This window comes from Embiotoca jacksoni, unplaced genomic scaffold, assembly GCF_022577435.1.
Source record: "Embiotoca jacksoni isolate LCO1_2020_lvr unplaced genomic scaffold, fEmbJac1.0.p SCAF_3, whole genome shotgun sequence".
In the NCBI taxonomy this organism is placed as follows: domain Eukaryota; kingdom Metazoa; phylum Chordata; class Actinopteri; family Embiotocidae; genus Embiotoca; species Embiotoca jacksoni.
The window spans coordinates 17571764-17592581 of NW_027185381.1; the positions used below are offsets into that span (position 1 = coordinate 17571764).

General features: G+C 42.4%; 1 protein-coding gene across 1 annotated transcript in view; it reads right to left on the reverse strand.

Annotated features, from left to right (window-relative positions):
- wwox (WW domain containing oxidoreductase) overlaps positions 1-20818 on the reverse strand; it is a 133055-nt gene that overhangs the window by 103340 nt on the left and 8897 nt on the right. Inside the window, exon 5 of the mRNA XM_069162474.1 lies at positions 17072-17178. Coding sequence (XP_069018575.1) covers positions 17072-17178 — 107 coding nt within the window. The remainder of the gene's footprint in view (positions 1-17071; positions 17179-20818) is intronic.

Here is a 20818-nt window from a genome sequence, read left to right on the forward strand (position 1 = left end):
GCAGTAATGTGATTGCTTTATCTAAACCAGCCAGTTTTACACTGTTTAATTTCTCCTGAAATGCTTTGTATCATCTCGGTATCCCGAGGCCTGGTAGAGCACCAAAAACACTGGCAGAGATGCACGCATTTACACAAATGTACACTGTTGTAGTGAACACACATCGCTGTACAGACATAATAAATTAAGCCCCTTTGATTTGGTTATACCCAAGCCCTTTTTGTATCAGCTTTATAAAAACATAAGCATAACATAATTGAATAAGAAAAGAATCTGGCAATTAGGAAACGTGGAGGCCTTTGATGTGAGTAAGTGTATAATAGGCCTTTTGATGAGGGAGTTTTACACTCCGCAGGGTCTGGTGTGCACTTTGATTAAAAGCTCTTTTGTTTGGCAATATTATAAACTGCTTACTATTTTCCACTGTCACAATAGTTTAGTCTGGAAATACAATAGATTGTGCCTTTTTCTTCTCTCTTGTATGAAATCACACAGTCGTGATACTGTGTTATCATTACAAGTGGAACAAATAAATAAATAGAAGAGTGACCTGAGACAAAATGTATCTATACAGGGGAAATAAAGGAAGGGGCCAAAAGGATAACGGTGCCATCCAACATGAAGTTTATTATGATTGTCACTGTTGTTATTGTTGTAATGTTCAGATTCATAAGCACATTCATTATAACCAAGTGCAGTTGTTCAAGCACCATTTACATGATCTATGCTGTCTGTTGATAAGGTCATGCAGTTTTGCCTGTTAAAATGTTACACAGATTTAAATAATGAGATTCTCATCATGCATCTTTAGCCCCTTGTCGCCTGATAATAGCCTGAACGACTCGTTGAAAAATGTAATAAACGCATCATGTGAACTCAGCAAAGGTCGAGGGTCATCAAGCCACAGATTGTCAACGGAGCCCCAGCATGACAGAGAATAAATGACGCCTTGTAAACAAATTGAATTATTGCTTTAATTCATGCAGTCTGATTCAATTTAATGGAAGAAGAGTCCTTCACAAGGGACCGGAGGAGCGGAGGAATGACAGCGGGGAGGAAGAAAAGGGGAAGAAGAGGACGTGGACACACACCTTCTCCCGCCATCACTCCATCCCACAATGTCTTTGGCTCCGCGGAAGGAAAGTAACTACATTAGCAATCCCGATCATCTCACAAGACTGTGTGCTGCTTTCTGTAGACAGCAAGTCTACCTTTTGTCTCTGAGCTAAATGTATTAAGGTTGTGTTAAATTGAGTTCAAGCTGGACCACTAGGCTGACATCTTGTCCCGGCACAAACTGAGTGATAATAAGCAGGAGAAATATCCGAATTTTCTGAACTGCTGCACAGACAACATGTTGCATTCACATTTTATAAAGGTTTAGATTATTGAGAAAGAAAAGAAAATGCACATGAGGGTAAAAACAGACTGGGCCCACTTTGGCGCCAGCTGGGGATGGAGGATGCTTAAATCTGAAGAAATCTTTCAAGAAATCTGTGTAAGCTTATTATGATGGACAAATGTGAGAGCCCATCTCCATTGGTACATCCCATGAACTTAAAAAACTTGAATAAAACATCAGTATTAAGTTTAGTCTACCACCCAAAGCTGCATTAGGTCTCTCCTCAGTTTGCTCCTTAATTCCATCAGAGTAATCCCACGTTATTGCCCTCTAACAGTACCCTAAACGGAGAATAAAAAGTTTGCTCCCCTTTAGCAGTGTATTACCAGGAAACAACAGGCCCTCTCCTCATTAAGTTATAGATATAAATGCTCCAAAGCATGAAATTACCCCCGAGCCTCCCTCTCCAAATAACCTGGTTTGCAAACAAATGATCCGAGCACAAGCAGTAAAAGGCAGATTATTAAAATAATAGGAGGGATTTAAATTTGCATCCACAGAACAATTCAGCAAAGGACTGTGCAATTACTCCTCCCCTCCTCCTCCCCTGTTCATTCCACCTTTCTACTGGCAAGCCCAGAGTCCCGCGCACTTTATTGTGTCCATCTGTTCTTTTAAAGAAACAGAAGCAGACTTCAGACTATCTTTAGGTGAGTCTATATTTGGGTTAATGCCATCAAATACACGATTATGAGAAATGTTCTAGTAGTGTTTGGTATTTTTGTTAACCTTAATCAAATCCACAATCGATTTTCAAAGTTTCTGTTTCTTCTCAGCCCTCGCCCGAACACAGTCTTTCTCTCCTCCTATGATCAATATCTAACTTTATCCTGAGACAATAACAGTCCCTCCTCCTATGCTGGAGTAAATGGGGAGTGATGAGAGAGTGAGGGGAGCAAGAACGGACGAGGCAAAGGGTGCTCAGGTCTGCATTACCTCTGAGTTATGGCCGCCATTTGCATCTCAATCAGCCTCTTTGGAGAGCCCCCCACCTTGGTAACACCCCCATCACACCGCAGCCACCCCAGGTAATCAGGGAGATTTAATGGGGCTGGCAGCCTACCGTGGGCACCCCCTGGCTGGGGCTCGCAGCTCATTCACAGCCCCTGGTCTCACTAAGGGCCCTCTGGGCCACATCCAAACACTGGAGAATGGCAGCACTTAACAAGACTGAGGATGACCAAAATAGACAAGCAGCAAGAACAGGCCATAAAACAGAGGGAAAACAAAGCACCCGCGTGATTGTAATAGATCTTTCAGCATAGATGTCTGCATAGTGTTCTGTATTGCTGCCTCATTATAGCAGGAAAAAAAAAAAAAAAAAAAAAAGAAACTTCAACTTCTGACCTTAGGTGTGAACGTTTTATCTCAGAGCTGATGATGGCACTGACACCATCCCAATGCACCCCTGCAGAAAAAACAGGTGCTCTCTCTTACATGTAATGGGAGTATGTGCACCCACAAACACACATGCACGCACTCACACACACACACACACACACACACACACACACACACACACACACACGGGGTGTGATTTGCAGATAGCGAATGCTCCACCTGAGAGTTGCCTCTCTAGTTAGCGCTGTCTCATGGCTGAACCCTGCTAAGGTATTATTACCTACAGTCAGCCCTATTGATATTGTGACTCCAGCATCTGTTCACCTCCTTGTTACTGCCTGGACCCCAGCACAGAGTCCTATCTGACTGTGTGCATGGCTTGTGTGTGTGTGTGTGTGTGTGTGTGTGTGTGTGTGTGTGTGTGTGTGTGTGTGTGTGTGTGTGTGTGTGTGTGTGTGTGTGTGTGTGTGTGTGTGTGTGTGTGTGTGTGTGTGTGTGTGTGTGTGTGTGTCTAAGACCTCTGGGCTACAGAGTAGTCACTGCGCACAGTAGAATACGAGAGGCAGAGGAGGCTAATAGAGAAACACTCAACACACCAGGGGCCTAATCAACAGCGAAGGACGCGTACCCATAGCTCCAAACCTCTCTCTTACACAAACACTCTGGCCTTTCTTCCTCCCTCTAATCTCACCGATTCTCCACACTGCCACAATGCCACATCGCGCAAAAACTTTGTAAGCGAAGCTTGTAGAAAAACAACAACGAAAGAGAGGGGCGAGACTGGAAACTAAACTTTAGCTGCAAGTACAGATGGCTCAGGTGAGCAGAGAAAAAACACTGAACAAAAGGGAAACAGGGGGAGAGTGAGCGCTGAAGATGGAGAGACGCAGAATGAGGAGCCGAGTTTCAGTTATCAGAATCAAATATTAGTGGGGAAAAAATGGGGAGTGGGCAACATTAATCAAAGTGTTCACCTAGTGGGCAGCCATATGGCAGATCAGCACGCCAACAGTGCAAACTTGCTGATCTTCAGTAACAGAGTGCAATTAATTCCACTGGCTGCATTCATCTCTCCCTCACACACTGAAGGAAGGGAGGTAGAGAAGAAAGAGAGAGAACAGAGCAGGGTTTGTTATGACTCTTTACTCTTCCTCCTCAACTCTTTTCTCTCTCTCTCTCTCTCTCTCTCTCTCTCTCTCTCTCTCTCTCTCTCTCTCTCTCTCTCTCGAAGCAGAGGAATCAAACCCAGGTGATGAATGAGGTGGACACAAGGGCCTCAGGTAGCTCCTGCGGTGATGGTGGGGGGGAGAAATGAGGGGTGGGACAAGAAAAAGTGAGAAATTAGGAAGCTGAGAGGAGGATACTGTAGTGGGGAGGGAATTAGTTTATTCTAAGATTTGTCTAAGGCATTGGTAAGGGTTTAAAATCTATGTTTATGTGTGTCTTTATTTTTCCTTCATAGGCTTTTTTTTTCCAATTTACACAACTTGTATTTTTCTGACTCAAAAGTGGTACTCATTCAGCGACTGCCAATGCATTTACTACAAGTTTATAGAGCAATACCATCACCAAAATGGCAAAGTCAGAACGCCAGGCTATTTACAAAACACCATAATGAGAGTAAGGCACGCACAATACCACAGGTCAAAAAAATAAAGCCTCATAAATACGATGTAAATCCCATTATCCGGACCACATAATAGCTATTTCTACACAAGGCGGTGCTAATAAAAACATACCACTTTCCAACTCTCCCAAAACTCATTGTTAAAATCCTTTGAAAGGCTGAAAAACTTTGCAAAGATTGGTAATTTGCGTGTATTTGTCAGACAGAAGGAATTTGAGTTCGCCCTTTGAGTAACTGAGGCACAAAAAAATGCAGATTACCCTCCAAACACAATCTTGACTGAAGTCTTTCTCTGCAAGATTAAACCAAACACAATGTATTTTTTTTATCATTTATCAATTCATTAAAATGTAAATTTAAAGAACAAAAATGCTAATGATAAGTGATGTCATTGTCAATCATTTCTTTCTCCGTTAGATAGCGAAAGCTTTTATAAAAAAAAAATGGCAGAATAAAGTAAACACACAAACACAAACACACACCCTCATGGCACTCAGACCTCTTTTGGTTTTATGTAAAATGTGCGTCTCCCCTGGCGCTTAACACAAGCTCATCTCCATTAGCCACAACCTAGTAAAACTGACTCCTCCAAATGAGTTGTGGATATGCATTCCCCTGGCCCTCTCAACTCTCCCATCCATACAAATATACTGCATCTGCTAGCTCACGTCCATCAGTAAGTCAGCTCCTCCCATAGGCCCAGTCACCATACTACCCATACCAATATCATAAATGACTGTGGGGGAAGCCTTCATTAGGGCAGTATTGCCCCTCCACCCCTCTAATCAGAGCATTTTCCTTGTGCGTATTGGGATGGTGCTTTATGGCTCAAATGGGCTTCTGTTAATGAGGAAGTGTACATGTCTCCATTTCCTGTCTAGCCAGGTCGGCAGTTCCTGTAGTTGGGCCTATTATAATCACATGACTTTTTTTAATTAGATATATTCATCTTGGTCACGCATCACAGAGTCACACAATAACAAAATAAGCATAAACACTATACAAAACAACTCTAACACTTCAGCTGAACATTGTGATGTAGCCATGCAGCTTATTATCAACCTGTGGATAGGAGAGTATTAAAAAGTATTTACATGTTTTTATGTTTTGCAAACAGGACGGGGCTAATTACTGCACTCTAAGTAATATGATTTTAAACCAGGAGGATGAGTTACTGCGAATGTCACAGCAAACTCTTTCACAGTGTTACCACAAACGCTCTGCTTTTTCAAATTCTGCTCTCGGCCCGCTCAATCTCCTCAATCCCCGTCTGCACACCTCTGATCTCTGGCTGTCCCTGTCTTTCCTTCCCTCCATCATCCCCTCTTCACTCCCAGGCCTCGTTGACATTAACCTGGAGCACTCACATTTTCCCATGGTTCTCCATGTTGCTCTCCACATGTCAGAGCAGGAGGCTTTATGGCCCACATCCATCAGCGTCACATGCCAGGATTTATGGGAGATGGAGTCCAAACCCAATAGCTCTGAATCAGTCTTGCTGAAGCCGACCCCTGGGCCGCTGTGCAATGTAATAGATGAGCAACCGAGCCCCCCGCCCCCACTCCTCCTTCCAGCCCTCTCTTCACCCATACTTTTCTCCTCCCTTCATCTCACATGATTTTTTTTTCCCCTCTGCGCATCAGTCCAGTCCTCTACCTTGCCCTAGTTGGCTCTTCTCGGTCATTCATTCACACCTAATGGAGATTTGGTTACCAGAAATTAATGAGGCAAACTCACTCGAGCAAATATCCAAGAGCACATGTACCCGCATACGTTCACACAGACAGAGGTTTATCATTCACCGCTGTGTGTAGGGTTTTATTTGGGCTAATTTATCATGACACTGTATTAATAGGCAGCAGTGCCCTTCAGAGGAGAGATGACAGCCACCAATTATCTCGGTTCACCGTTCACCGCCACAGACAGACCTGTAGGACTGACAAAGGCTTGTCAAATTATTCTGTCCTATGACAGCTCTCTGTTTTACAAAACATAGCTGTAGATGACAAGAGAAGGAACTCTTCTGATCAAGTGGAGATGAAATAGATCGTATATTTAGCATTTTTAGACATTTTGTTTTCAAAGTGTATATCTGCTCTTGAAAATCCTAAAGGGAGTTGAAATCTTTTCTTCTGAAACACAAGAGGCTTTTCCAGATTACACTTTTGTTTCTGACTTTTTCTTTCTTCAGAATGTCATTTATATTTCTTCTTAATATCTCATTTTAATGAATTTCTATGCCTCTGTAAAGCACTTTAAATTGCTTCATGTCTGAATGGAGCGATATCAATAAGCTTGCCTTAAACTTGTCAAGCCCTCCGTTCTCAAACAGCTCACATGCAGTTTACAGTGATAACAATGGCAGTTTGTAGTTGTTTTTATCTTCAGAAAAAATAGCAGCCTTTTACATTTCTAGCTGCGGACAGTTGTGACAGTTGTTAGCTAGTAGATTAGGTAGCAAGTTGATTTTATTAGCTTAATTAATGCTACCTTACATTGTGTCCATTAGTTGATTGAAAATGCAGTGTCTGGCTGACTTGTAAATGTTTCCAGCTGCCGTGTTTTAACAGGTAGTAGCTGTGCATGGTAACAGTTGCACTGTCCTAAAAGCAGACTAACGCACTGTTTAATCGGTTCTTTCCACTTTTGCTCAATTAGTTTTGGTCTCGGGAAAACCTAGTGGAAAAGATACAAACTTCCAAACTATATCGAGTATTGTCCTTACAACAGCCCAATCCACACTGCTTTAGTATGCAGAGAAATCCAGCTTGACAGGCCTGCTGTGCCTGGTTACGGTTGCTAAGCTTTGATTGGGCAATTAATGTTTGTGAGAAGGGTTTAATGGTCAGTTACTTGAATATTCTTTTTTTCTGTCCATGCATAGAAGAAATAATCCAACCACTATGGCAGCCCTCATGGAACAAAAAGCTTGAGTTTAAGAGAGCATATTTCCTCCTTATGGTCCACTGCAGAATTAATCAGCAGGGACCATGTGGTCTACATACTGTGTACCACTGTGATTTAGGGAGCAGGAGGTTAAAGGTCAAACTGTGTTCACTGGTTTACAGCAGGTTTTATTACAGAGGTATTTGATATATTTACCAAACCTGTTCACCTTCTAACTTGCCTCTATATAGAGCTGGTTATCTAAAAGTTGTACAGTAAATACACACACACGCAGACACGCGCGCGCACACACACACACACACACACACACACACACACACACACACACACACTCTCAATTCTCACTTGGAACATGTGGAATAATATTGCCCTGCGGCCCCCCAAACAGGTCCAGACCCTAATAAACGTTTTACACTATGAAAGAAACAGCGAGGTAGCTCCGACACCCCTGAGCCTCCCTCAACGTGTTTATACACACACACACACACACACACACACACACACACACACACAAATATATGGGGCTATGCCTGGTCACAGGTCAGGAGAGCTTGTAGCTCTCTGTGGTAAAGGGGAGCATAGCCGCTTGAACTTGTAATATGCTCCTCTCTCCCCTGGTGCCACTTGTTGGGGTTTTAGTGCAGGGGAAATTACACCTGCTCTCTGTGTCAGTGCCGGTCTCAGGCTGAAACTGGGGACTACACACCCACAAACACATCTGAGCACACAGCTCAGCCTTAGAGAAACTCAGACAACAGCTGTAGATGAAGCAGGATGTGTGTGTGTGTGTGTGTGTGTGTGTGTGTGTGTGTGTGTGTGTGTGTGTGTGTGTGTGTGTGTGTAAGTGATGTTGCTTTTACTCGAGAACATCACTGATCAACAAAACATTTTATAGGTATGTGCTTCACACACCATTAAAAAACAGGTACCGTTTTGAAAGTATGAACAGTCCAAATAGCAAGAACAGATTAACAGTCCTGCTCTCCTTCCACCATTCCCACAGGCGAACCGGCTCAATGGATGAACAGAGTAAAGAATATGACCTGACTTTTTCCTCCAAACAGCAGGTGTCGTGTAAAAATAAAGTAACACAGTGGTTTATTTAAACTGTAAACACGACATCAATCCCATGCAATGAAGCTGAATAAGATTAGGATGCCTTAATTCTGCACTGTAGGCCTAATCATTTGAAAGTGTGCAGACTTAATCACCATTTAGACTGGGGGTTGGTTGTTTCATCATCAAAATGTTCAGCAAAAATGAATACAACATCTAACCTACTCCGCGAGTCAAGTGTGAGCTGAGAGATAATCACTGATATGGGACAGGAGAGAATGAAACTAATAAAAAGGCAGTGTATCAAAGTATCGCAGTTAAGCATTAGTCACGTGAGGGCAACTACGCCACAACTCTGGTGTTCTCTAAATGAATCCCCCTCGTCCCATGCTTGATTTATGGACCTGTAAAAACACACGTTGTTTTTAATCTACTGCTGCCTGAATCTGCCTCTCTAATGAAATGTGGATCTCTGTGTGTGTGTGTGTGTGTGTGTGTGTGTGTGTGTGTGTGTGTGTGTGTGTGTGTGTGTGTGTGTGTGTGTGCGCGCGCGCGCGCGTCTGGAAGGATGTGCACGTGCAAGTGTGTGTTTGATAATGATGTATGGGCTGAGGTCTGATTCTTTGAGCATGAATTTTCTCTCTGATAAATATGCATTCAGTTACACAGACTGATTAAGCTGTAAACCAGTGTTAACTCTGTGTCAAAGCACATACAGTACAAACCCACAGCTATACATACTTACAAGTGCACACACACACACACACACACACACACACACACACACACACACACACACACACACACACACACACACACACACACACACACACACACACACACACACAAACACACACACACACACACACAACTTCCCAGAAAATAATGATAGCTATGCCTGGGGCAGGATTGTTTGGATGCCTGGAGCAGTTCACTGGTATCAATTCCATGAGACCTGACTGCAGAGGATATCCCATAAACCTAAGACAAGGCTCAGACACTCAGCAATACCAGCAAAAAACATTTTGCATTGGCAAAAAAGATCATTTGAAAAGTTTTGCACCAAAACGCTACAGAATATGTTGATTTTGGGAAAATAAAATAATAATTATTATTATTATTATTATATTCTACATGTATGCCAGGTAAATCAAAGGCAATTCAAGATTTCTAAGTGCTTATTGTTTTTTAAAAAGGTCACATCTTGTCTGAAAAAGCTTATTATCGTAGTGGTTTTGCTTTTAGGAAAAACAAAGCACTCATACAGGATTCAACAGTCTATTCTCATCATGTTCACAACAGCATCTTTTTTTCTTTCAGAGAGGGCACTTGACTGGAGAGAGCTTTGTGACTGTTATTCTTGATCTGTCTGACATTGAAATTTGTGACTTACGGGTCGGACTGGTCGGACATGGCAGCTGTTGACTTGTTGTGACGTACTTGTCCGTTCATTAGTGGACAATCCTTCTGTCCTTCACGACAAACACAAACTGACAAGAGGCTACACAGTCTTCCCCACCCCCCCACACCCCTTCTCTATCTCTCACATGTGAAACGCAATCAGACATGGACATACACGTGCATTCTCACAGACACATACTCATTAAGTTCCCATCTCATGTCTGAATATACTCTTGGTGGGTTATGAAAGATGACGAGAGACAGCATCAGACAATTTAAATCTCACAGAGACATCAAACACAGAATTACATCTAATTAGCCTATTGCATCTCCTCTGAACTTTATCATGGGATCTGAGAGCCTGTGCTAATTTCAAACTGTGCTAAAGATGCTAAAAGAGCTTGGGGTAATAGCGGATAAATGTTATAGCCAGTTGCCAGATGGTTTCTGCATTCAACATTACTATGTTTGGCAGACATCAACTAAGCCTCAGTCTATTTGGCTGCAGCTTATTACAACTGGCTCATCTTTTGATTTAAAACATTACAGTGTGTGCTGGACTTGTCTCTCTGTGGTCAGCACTTCTCAGACTTCAATAAAAACATTCTCTGCTGGCAGAGAGAAAAGGAGAGGGAGAAGGAGTGAAAGAGATCCAGGCAACCTCTCACCTCTCTCATCATAAGAAGCCCTCATCCCAGGGCTATGGGCCCTCCTTCAGAGGGAAAAGTGAAAGACAGAGGGATGAGAATCTGTCAGGTTCAAACAACAAAGAGGTGCTGCCTTACACATCCTTCCTCAACCTGTCCCCTTCAGTGGCAGTGACATCATTTAAATCATTTAAATCCTCCCCAACATGACCTATGGCAAGTGACCCATCATTCTAACGCTCACACCTCCTTGTGAGATGGCTGCTGAACTGCTTATTTAGCAGAAAATATCAACCGGCTAACTATGTGATTTATTCAAAATTATTCCTCCATGGTGCTCCTTCACACAGAGCATTTGCCCATAGTTCACCGTGGTCCAGGCAATTAGGAGCAGACCACACCTCTTCAGGAGACGGAGCACCTGGCTATAGCAGACAGACATAAGGAGGAGCAGAGCTGAGCGGCGCACAGCTTTTCACGACGGGCTGGAATAACTAAGCAGAGCAGTGAGAGAGAGTGAGGGAGTGAGGAATGCAAGCCAGGCACTTTAGGATTCATTTAGGTTCCCCATCTCCCTGGTCACTTTATTAGCAGTCTGGGAAGAGTGATGCATGTCCCAAAGCTATGCAAAATGCATAATCAAGCATTTAAATACAAACCATGTGGATGGGTGTGTGCAACATGCATCTGTGTGCACGGAAGTGCACGTGCATACATACTTAACTTGTGGAGTGTATTACGTAGATGCACGATCACACACGCGCACGCACACACGCACAAAATGCTTACTATTGTAAAACTTCAAGGTATTCAAGTTGTACGCTTTTATACTAACAGTCTATACTATACAAAGCCTCCTTTAGTATTCCCACGAGCTGCATTGGAACCGTCACCAGTGTAATGTAAAGAAATGCTCAATGGTATATTACAGTAAATCCTATTGCAGCTCCTGAGCCCTGTGTGGTCGCTTGTTGAAGGAATGAGAGCTGGATAAATTTGAGGGAAAAGGGGTTTCCTCATCAAATTTACATATCGCAATTGCACCTTCATTCAATCCATCCTTTTTGCTCTCTTTAGTGCCAGGCTGAAGTAGAGAATAGTTGAGGACGTGGGACCTTTTTATTCCCACTTCACAGACACAATACAAGTAGAAAACAAACAAATAAGTAAATAAAGAGAGATGAGAAGGTCTCCCTGGAGGAGCAGACACATGCGACTAATATGTGGAGGAGGCAGACCGATTTGCTATCTGCCTTATCCTGGAAATAAGGGAGAACCAGCGCTCCCTCAGTGATTTAGAGGATGTACTGGAGAAGAGGACTGAGCAGGGGGAGGTGGGAGCGCAGGTGTAATGTTGCTATAGACTGGGAACGATCTGAAAAGAGGCTCTTGGGCTCCTTAAGTACAAGCTTTGACGTCACCAACAACAATCTCCACCGGATTTATGCGAGCTTCAACGCTGATATGTCAGCAAAACCACATGCAAAATAAAATTAGTTGAGGAGCAATGTGCAAGTGTGCTTTAATTAAAGCAACAGGGTAAATTTGGCTTTTGTTTTTATGTCAAAAGGAATGCATTTAAGCTTGGTGAGGATGTTCGCAAGATGATGACATTTAAGGTTTAAGGTAAATCACACGAAGAAAAAAAAATGATGAGGAGAAAAAGATGTAATCCTGAAAGATGTAAGACCTAAAAATGATTAATTCTGATCTACCGGACACTCTGGAAACACAGGAGAGTGCTATAGACCTGCTCAGTGACCTGGGAAATGGGCTGCAATTTCCTTGATCATTTTGGGAGAGAAAAGAAGAGGAAAAAGTGGTTGGGAACCAAAAGGTGAGTGGAGAGGGAGTCTTTTGAGGCCTTTCTGGAAGATGAAAAAAAAAAAAAGAAAGTGGATGGTGCGAGGGAAGAGAGGGGAACAGTAACTAAAAGAGCAGCATCCTGAGGCCTTGGAGGGGCTGCCACCGACCAGGTCAGCATTTCCTATGTGTCACTTCCTGTTGGCCTCAACGAGAGGAGCGTGGCTGTAGCGTGGTATGGCGTGGTGGCCAGCGGGGCACAGGGCCTGTCAGACTGACATGGGAGGTTATGCACGGGGCAAAATGGACAAATGTAGGCATGCACATGCGCGCGCGCACACACACACACACACACACACACACACACACACACACACACACACACACACACACACACACACACCACTTTCCCTCTCTAAACCAGTGTGATTCAGGTTAAAGGTAGACTGAGGGTGACAGAAAACGGTCTGAACGCATGCATGTAGCCAAATGAACACGGTCATTTCTTTTAGAAGAAATGTGAGACTCATCTCAAACTTTGCCACCTCACACTGCTGTATGTACCATGACGCATATGCGGGTGGCATTCTCTTATAAATCATAAACCACGAGCAGGGGAAAGCCGGTGAGAGTCGGCAAGATGGAGCATCTGGAAGGTATGGGAACAACTTTATGTACTGACATCTTCAAGGTTACATTGTCTTCTTTCCGTCTGTGTTTTAGAAACCTTTTCCATCTCTGCTTTGTAAAAATCCAGTCACTTCACCTGAAATAGCATGTGCTTGGAAAGGAACATTGTCTCATTGATCCTGATGTAACCTTATCCTACAGCACAGGAACCAGCTACAAGAGTAGATTATTTATATTTATATATATATATATTTTTTTTTTTTTTTTTTTTTTTTTTTATAGATCTAAAGATTTGATAAATGGTGAACAGAACAATAAAAGTTTGTGATAGAGGGCATGAGTGCATTCTGTGCCTAATTTTCATATTCATCCGAGGAGCTCACTGTCTGTCAGGCGGTCTGCCTGCCTGTATGAATGACCGCTGCTTATCAGCTCTCTGTCTGCCTGTCTTGCTTTGCCTCTCTGGCCTGTGTTAATGTTGCTGTTTGACATTGCAAGCAGCAGGCTTTTTTCTCACAGCAGCCTCAGTGGACACTGAGCTTTAGCCTAATTGGTTCCAGAGCAGACCCTGACAGAACTCTCCTCAGCAGCACACAGCCATATTAATACCCCACCACCACCACCACCACCATACACACACACACACACACACACACACACACACACACACACACAACAAAAACAAGCACAGCAATCAGTGACTAACTCGCTAATTAACGCCCTTACAAAGCATCTCATTAGCATGTGTTGTAGAAATGAGCATTTTTGCAAAAAGAAAAAAAAAAAGGAAAGAAAGAAATTACAAAATAAGACCAAGGCATATGTTTGTGTGTGTGTGTGTGTGTGTGTGTGTGTGTGTGTGTGTGTGTGTGTGTGTGTGTGTGTGTGTGTGTGTGTGTGTGTGTGTATTCTACTCAGGGGCCAAGGGCCTTTGTTGGCCCACCAAGCAGTGGGCTACATCTCAGGGGAGTCCATTACAGCTCTCGAAGGGAGACATTGGACTCAAAGATAAGCATAATTTTAAAGGCGATCAGGAAAAATAAAGCTCTGGCACGCAGGCAACACTTTGGTTGTTAACCAGCTACTTAACCTACTGGTACCCTGAGTGGAATAAGAGATGGATAGGTAAGGGACTATGGTAAAATGACATGCAAGTTCAAGCGCAGGACAGAGGCCAAGAGCTGCAGAGCTTAGAGGTGTGCACTGTAAAGCTCCTCGAAAGAAATATGGCAATACAGTCAAGATAATTTAATTTATTAGTACACATGAATCGTGAAGTTTTTGTCTCTACAATGAATGTATCTTGCTTTTCGGACCACATCTGTGTTCCCATGCTTCACTATGTGCATTTTCCTCATTTCTGTCTTCCCATGTCCCTCTGCTCTCCCTCCATCTTTTCCAGTACCCATCTGCTGGATAATCCCCTGGTTTTACTGTGGCTTCGTCACAGCCTGTAAAAACAGCCCCCTTTCAACCCTATAAAGGCAACCAGCATCAGGCTTATTGTAAAACACAATCATAAGGTAAATGTTTATCCCCACTCCGCCACTCTAAAGTCCCCTAATGAGCCTGCTGGAGGGGTTTCTCCTCACAGCTCAGACAGACACAGAGAAAACAACATATTGTACTCCAATCAGGACTGCAGAGAAGATGCAGCTAAAGTCTCACCATGAAAACAGCAGTAAACTAATCACATGATAAAAAGACTGCAAAAACACAAAGAAAAAAAGAAAGGTCAAACTTCAATAAATAATTAGGTCAATGTGTAAAATATACAGTAGAAACAAATATTTCCAAATTAGTTAATAATAAGCAGAGCAACAGGACAGATTTTTCTCTTCCAGGAATCTTCTGTAAAGTGTATTGTTCTGTTACGGTAGCCGTTCCTGGCAGAACACAGCATGATTGGCTGGGAAGGATGAGCCCTCTGACCCTACGCTTCCTGGCTGTTCTGACCTTCCTATTATCCATCAGCGACCCCACTATTATACCCACTGTCAGTACACGGCGCTACGCTGAACCACACCGCCCTGCGCTGCGAGCGAGCCATCACTCTCACCTCTGAGCAGCAACACTGGCCCACACAGCCAGACACACACACACACACACACACACACACACACACACACACACACACACACACACACACACACACACACACACACACACACACACACACACACACACAGAGAGAGAGAGAGAGGGTTAGAGAGGGTTAGAGACAGAGAGAGTTCAGAGTAATAGTAAGCAGGTAGTTAGAGGTCAGGGGTCTTGTGCAATCGGGACTCAGTTCCACTCCTGGCAACCAGAGCGGAACTCTGAGAGGGACCTGGAAGTAGATATGATGACCTTTTGTACAGAGGACCCCAAAATATACCCTCTTATCAAAATGACCTTAACATAGGAGCATGGGAAGGTAAGCAGAGTCCATCCATCATCTTAAAGATTAATACTCCTCTCTATTCTTCTCCTGAATCTATTAATAATGTCGCCAGAGGGGAGAATTTGCAGCAAAGATTTATTCTGATATTGTGACTTTTATTCATTAGCCTATAATAGGGGGATTCCTTGAAAAGGAAATATAGAGTGATCTTAGGGAATGCTAATTCAGTACTCGTGCTGTATTTGAGCTCTATCAAGCTCTATTACCGTTTTAATTTGCTGACAATCTGCGCATGCTACATGCCAATGTATTACAAATAGAGAGGGTTATCATTTACACCACAGAGGTCACAATCGTTTATTCTTAAGCAATTATTTCCATTTGTTAATTCATCAACATTTCACTTGTTGGATAATTCTGTGGCAGGTGTGAAGCCTGCAAATCAATTTGACTGCAAAATCTGGTACTGGGATCGGAGCTTTTCCTCACTTATTTAGACAAAGCACTGGATTTCACACTGTGGAGCAGCACTGACAGCCCCAGGGGCGTACTTCAATTAGAGACTTTGGTGAGTTTAAACACTGCAGATCTACTCCCGCTCAAAGGCGTTTGTCTCCCTCTCTCTCCCCTCTTTTCCTCCCTCTCAGCGTCTCTCTTCATATCTGCTCTGAGCACTCACTCTCCTTCTTCTTCAAGTCCTGCTCTCTGTAATCAACCCAGTGCTAATGGCTTATTCTTTCTGCTCCAGCACCCACATTTCACTTGTTTATTTTCCCACACTCGTAAATCTGGGGACATGTCACAAGCGCAGCGATATTAGAGCAATAATCTCAGGTAATTATCAGATGCCCTCTCACTTTTTCTCCCTCCCCCTTCCTCCGTTTAACTCTCTCTCACTTGCTTTACAGAGAGACACTCACACACAAGTTTCCTCTCCGTTCCTGTCAAGTGTGCAGGCAGTTTGTAAGAACATAAACATGTATACCTCAACCTTTACTGTCATTGAGAAAAAGGTCTCTTTTTCAGGGGAGACCTGGAAATGTCAATTATAGAGAAATCTTTATTTCATGTCACAAACATGTGTGTTACTATGACATAAATTGTCACACATTTGCAAATCATACTGAAACAATTGGTGTTTATATGGCCCCAAATCACAAATTTGCTTTCTACCTAGCCTCTAGTATTTCCTCTGTTCTTAGACTCCAGTTTATACAAGAAAAAAAAAACATACTAGAAGAAAAAAGAGGGAAGGAATGCCTCTTCTATGTTGGACAGACATATCGGTTCATATCGACCATAAATATTTGGACAGTTCTAGATTTTTTTTTTTTCTTTGGGCTCGGTGCTTCGGCAATTACTTTTCAGCCCCTAAACCTTGGGCAATACGTGTTAAAAAGGCTGTATTAAATATCAAATTTAATGCAGCCAGTAACCAGTATTTTATTCCAAACTGAATGTGCAAAAGCACGGAGCCTGAAGAACTAACTGTCCAAACACTTACAGTCTGGATGGCACTTTCCAACTTTGCCAGCCTGTCTATGGCTCTCAGCCCCGAGCTCATTTATTAAAAAAAATAACATTTGAACAAGGGTAAATACTGTTTTTGTCTGGGACTATTTTCTGTCATGGATAAAACACATTTGTTATGCTAGTGAGTACTTATGGCAACAAGATGGTGTGATGTGTTTTTAAGCTGCTGTATCATGCTTTGAGCTACACACACAGTCCTTGTTGTAGCATCAGCTCATTGTCGGTTTTGGTGTTTTAATGGATTTGTTGTCAATATGAAAAATATAAAATAACATTGCTTCGCTTCTTTGAGCTTTTTAGGTTACAGAAAAAAATCAGGGATCACTTCAACTGTCACTTACCCACTCCTGCTGTATGAGGCTGGCTGCCTTGGTGGCCCGGGACAGGTTTCGACATGCCAGGATCACATGGGTACCGTGAAGAGCAAAAGACCTGGCTGTCTCAAAGCCTGAGACAGGAGGACAGAGACAGACAAACAGACAGAGAGGGAGACATGAAGAGAGGGATAAAAAAAAAAAAAAAAAAAAGAATGAAAGCGAGCAATACTTAGATTAGTTTTTTCTGAAGATAACTTTGATTCTCAGGGGTTGAATATAACAGGGTGGAGGGGTTGGTGGTGGGGGCATGCAAGTCAAAATCCCCATCAATTTTCCATATAATTCCTTTCATTGAGTAACCCAGTGGTCTAGTAGAGGGAGTTAATCATTTCTCTCTGAAGTGATGAAACTGATTGAATTATTGTGGTTTAAGACTTCTTCGTCTCGTCTTAGATAAAGTTTTGGATCTGACCGCCGGCTCTACGAAGGTATTGCTGCTCGTGCTGGGCTAGAGGAAGGGAGGTCGGTTGTTAATTATGTTAATAATTACACAGTGATGGCAGTAATTATGAAAACATGGGTCATAATAGGAGTAGTCAAATGATCAATCGAACAGACATGACATTCAAACTGAACCTTAGTGTGGTTTTTCAGCACATCAAAGGGCCTCTGATAAGGACATTTCTCCCATGAAACGAGGTCCACAGATATGCACAGAATTTATCAGTCCAAGACTACTTCATGGCTCCATCCAAATCATGAAGTCACGATAAAACTGACAAAAACTGAAGATAGAGGGAGAGAAGTTCATTTCTAAATTACAAGTCTAAATGGGTCATTTCCTCCCGTAGGTTGAATTAATTTATGAGATTAACTTTTTTCCTTCACCGTATTTTTATTTCCTCTGACATTTACTATCCCTCAAAGTGTCCTGGAAAAGTTCAACAGCACAGAGTCATATATTTTTTTTATTCCAACCTCTAAATACAAACCACTATACCGTAAACACACATAGAGAGGGAGTGTCCTGATTGACAAATTGACAGGCTCAATAATTGATTGTGGCAAAAAGGATCTGAGAGGCCGAGTGTATAAGAGGGTGGATTAATATGGGCTGTAATTAGATTATATGTCTTAATCTGATTTTCATTAAGAGCAAAACTGGGGGGCCTAATTGTGAGGCGAGCGTTAAGGACTAATATCTATTAAAACTCAAAATTGGAGTAGGATTGGAATCCCTTTCTGACAAGTGAAGCATGGAATGAAATTATATGACACCTTATTAGGTGTAATGGAGGGGACTGTGGCTGTGAGCGGAGATCATTCCACTCACAGCAAATGGAAATGGAAATAAAAACAACATGACAGAAAAAAAAAAAAACAAGCAGTATGACTCCCGGGACAAAAATGCACTTTAAATTTGCAGGTGTAGCAGCAGGCTTTAGGAAAGACATGTTATAAAACCTTCTCAGGGCAATGCAAAATACCTGCATGTGGGGCATTTTCAGTGATTTAATCTAAACACTAATATAATGATAAAATTCTTAAAGATATATCTGCCATTAAGGGTATAGCATATCCAAAATTTGTATAGCAATTCTCTGAACATGGCCTTATTTTAACGCATTTTTTTTCAGCCTTTATAAATTGCACAAGGCTACTGGCTTGTGGTAAACAACAACACCTCACACTCACTTGTTGTGTGTACAAACCATGAAAGTGAAATTAATCGGCACCAGTGTTTTCCATAATGGAGAACAAATTAGAATATGGCAGCAACAACAGCAGCAGCACTGAAGCCATGTATTTGCAATGACAAATAACAAGGGCTTGACATTAATTGTGAAATAACGAGAGTGGCGTTGCTGTAACAGAGACTCCCCGCCCTTTCACCCATGTTACCGGTGGAGAGGGCCGCACTGAAATTAGTTCTTGGTCAGGTGTACAACAAAGGGAGCCTGTTTCAGCATCGTATGTTGATACTGGAACATGACAAGAGGTCAGACAGGGGATTCTTTTGCTCTGGTGGATCGACAGACGCCATAAGCTGTTTTACAACACACAGAAGGCCTGCTTAGCTGCAACGCTCGTCCAGGTTCTTTCGTCTAATAAGACAATAACATGGTAAACACAGTATTATAAGAGGAAGAGTCTGTACATGATCAGAACATTTTTAAAAATCTGGAGGATGAAGAGGATGATCCTTTGATTTAATCTGAAGCTTCACAATGTTGCAAAAAATACAGTAGATGGCTTAGCTATTGTTGAAAATGTGTTTTACTGTAATGTATAAAATGCATAAAAAATGTGTAAAATGTCCATTAAGCAGTGAATGCTCTTCATGGTACATTAGGAACCTGGCCCTACTGATATTCCCCAATAATGAGTGTGATTTAGTGATTTCACGCTTTGTTTGTCCTCCCTGGCCCGCCGCCCCTCTCTGGATCCCCCTCGTACACAGGTGTATTGGCTCAATGTAATGAGATCATTACCAGCCTCGTCAGTAAACGTGTTTATTTGGCAAACGGAGCCGCCTGCTCCTTCTCTCCTCTTGATCTGCATCCAAAGAGGCATTTAACTAAAATAAGCTCCGCAGTACAATTGGGCAAACAGAAGTCAATTCAGATCATTACAAGACCTGCGGGTAAACATGTTGAGTTCCCACAATCCCCTCCTCGCCAGAGCCGAATTTGTGTTCAAAAGAACACACCAGCAGGCCACATATCAACTCGCCTCATTGAATTATAAGGCCTTTTTTTTAACTGTAATGTGCAACATAAAAATATGTTGTGCGTTCTATTTCAGAGGCAATGACTAAATGTGATAAATATGTGACTTTTAATTACACTTTTTAATTGTGTTTATCTCTGTCTAGTTTATCTTATCAGTTTGATTTATTCATAAAATTCTTGGGCCTTTGACTTGGTAAAGTGTTTATAAATTAGTAGATATATAAACAACTGCAACCCCCTACAATTCTGCCACTGCACTGTCACACCCTAAATTATTTACCTTATGAACCTCTCTCTTCCTCTCATACCTTTAAATCTGTGTTCTGTTTACTACATAATGCACATTATTTGGTGGAAGTTAATTGATTTGAGTGTCAGAATTTTTTTGTCTGAGCACTGAATTTATGCCTTCAAAATTCCGTGGGACATCAAAACAAATTTGCGTCAATAACTTGTACACTCCTTCCAGCTAATAAAGATGTTTTGGGGTATTTTATGCTTTTGATATGAAGTTAACAGTGGAGAGACAATGACAAATGAGGGGAAAGTAAGATGGGGAATGATGACTAACCATTTGTGCTCTAGCTAAAATATCTGTTTTCTGCTTACTACAGCGTGTCCCCTTTACTGTATGCAGAAAGCAGTGAATAAGTGAACGATGGAGTGATTCTGGATAGAGCCTCCAACTCCTGTCCGGTGGTGAGTGCACCTGTTCCTGCGGTTGCTGCTGTGTATTTCTTGCCCAAGAAGTGAAGAACCGCACAACTCTTCTCCCACTCTTTCTGACTTTTAAGATCCCCTCTAATTCCCCTCCATTAGTCCAAGAGGAGGGAGATGTCACCCCAAAAGTGGAATGTATGGTTAGTAATTACAGCCCAAGGTTGAGCTGTTCCAGGCGAGAGCACTGGAGTGGTTCTATTACCCCTCCCTGTCCCCTTCTGCCTCCTTCCTACCTCCTACCCCCACTTTCACCATCCACGCAGCCTTATCTAGTACCCACCCACCCCCTTCTCTCTCTGACCCTCTGAGTCAACCTCCA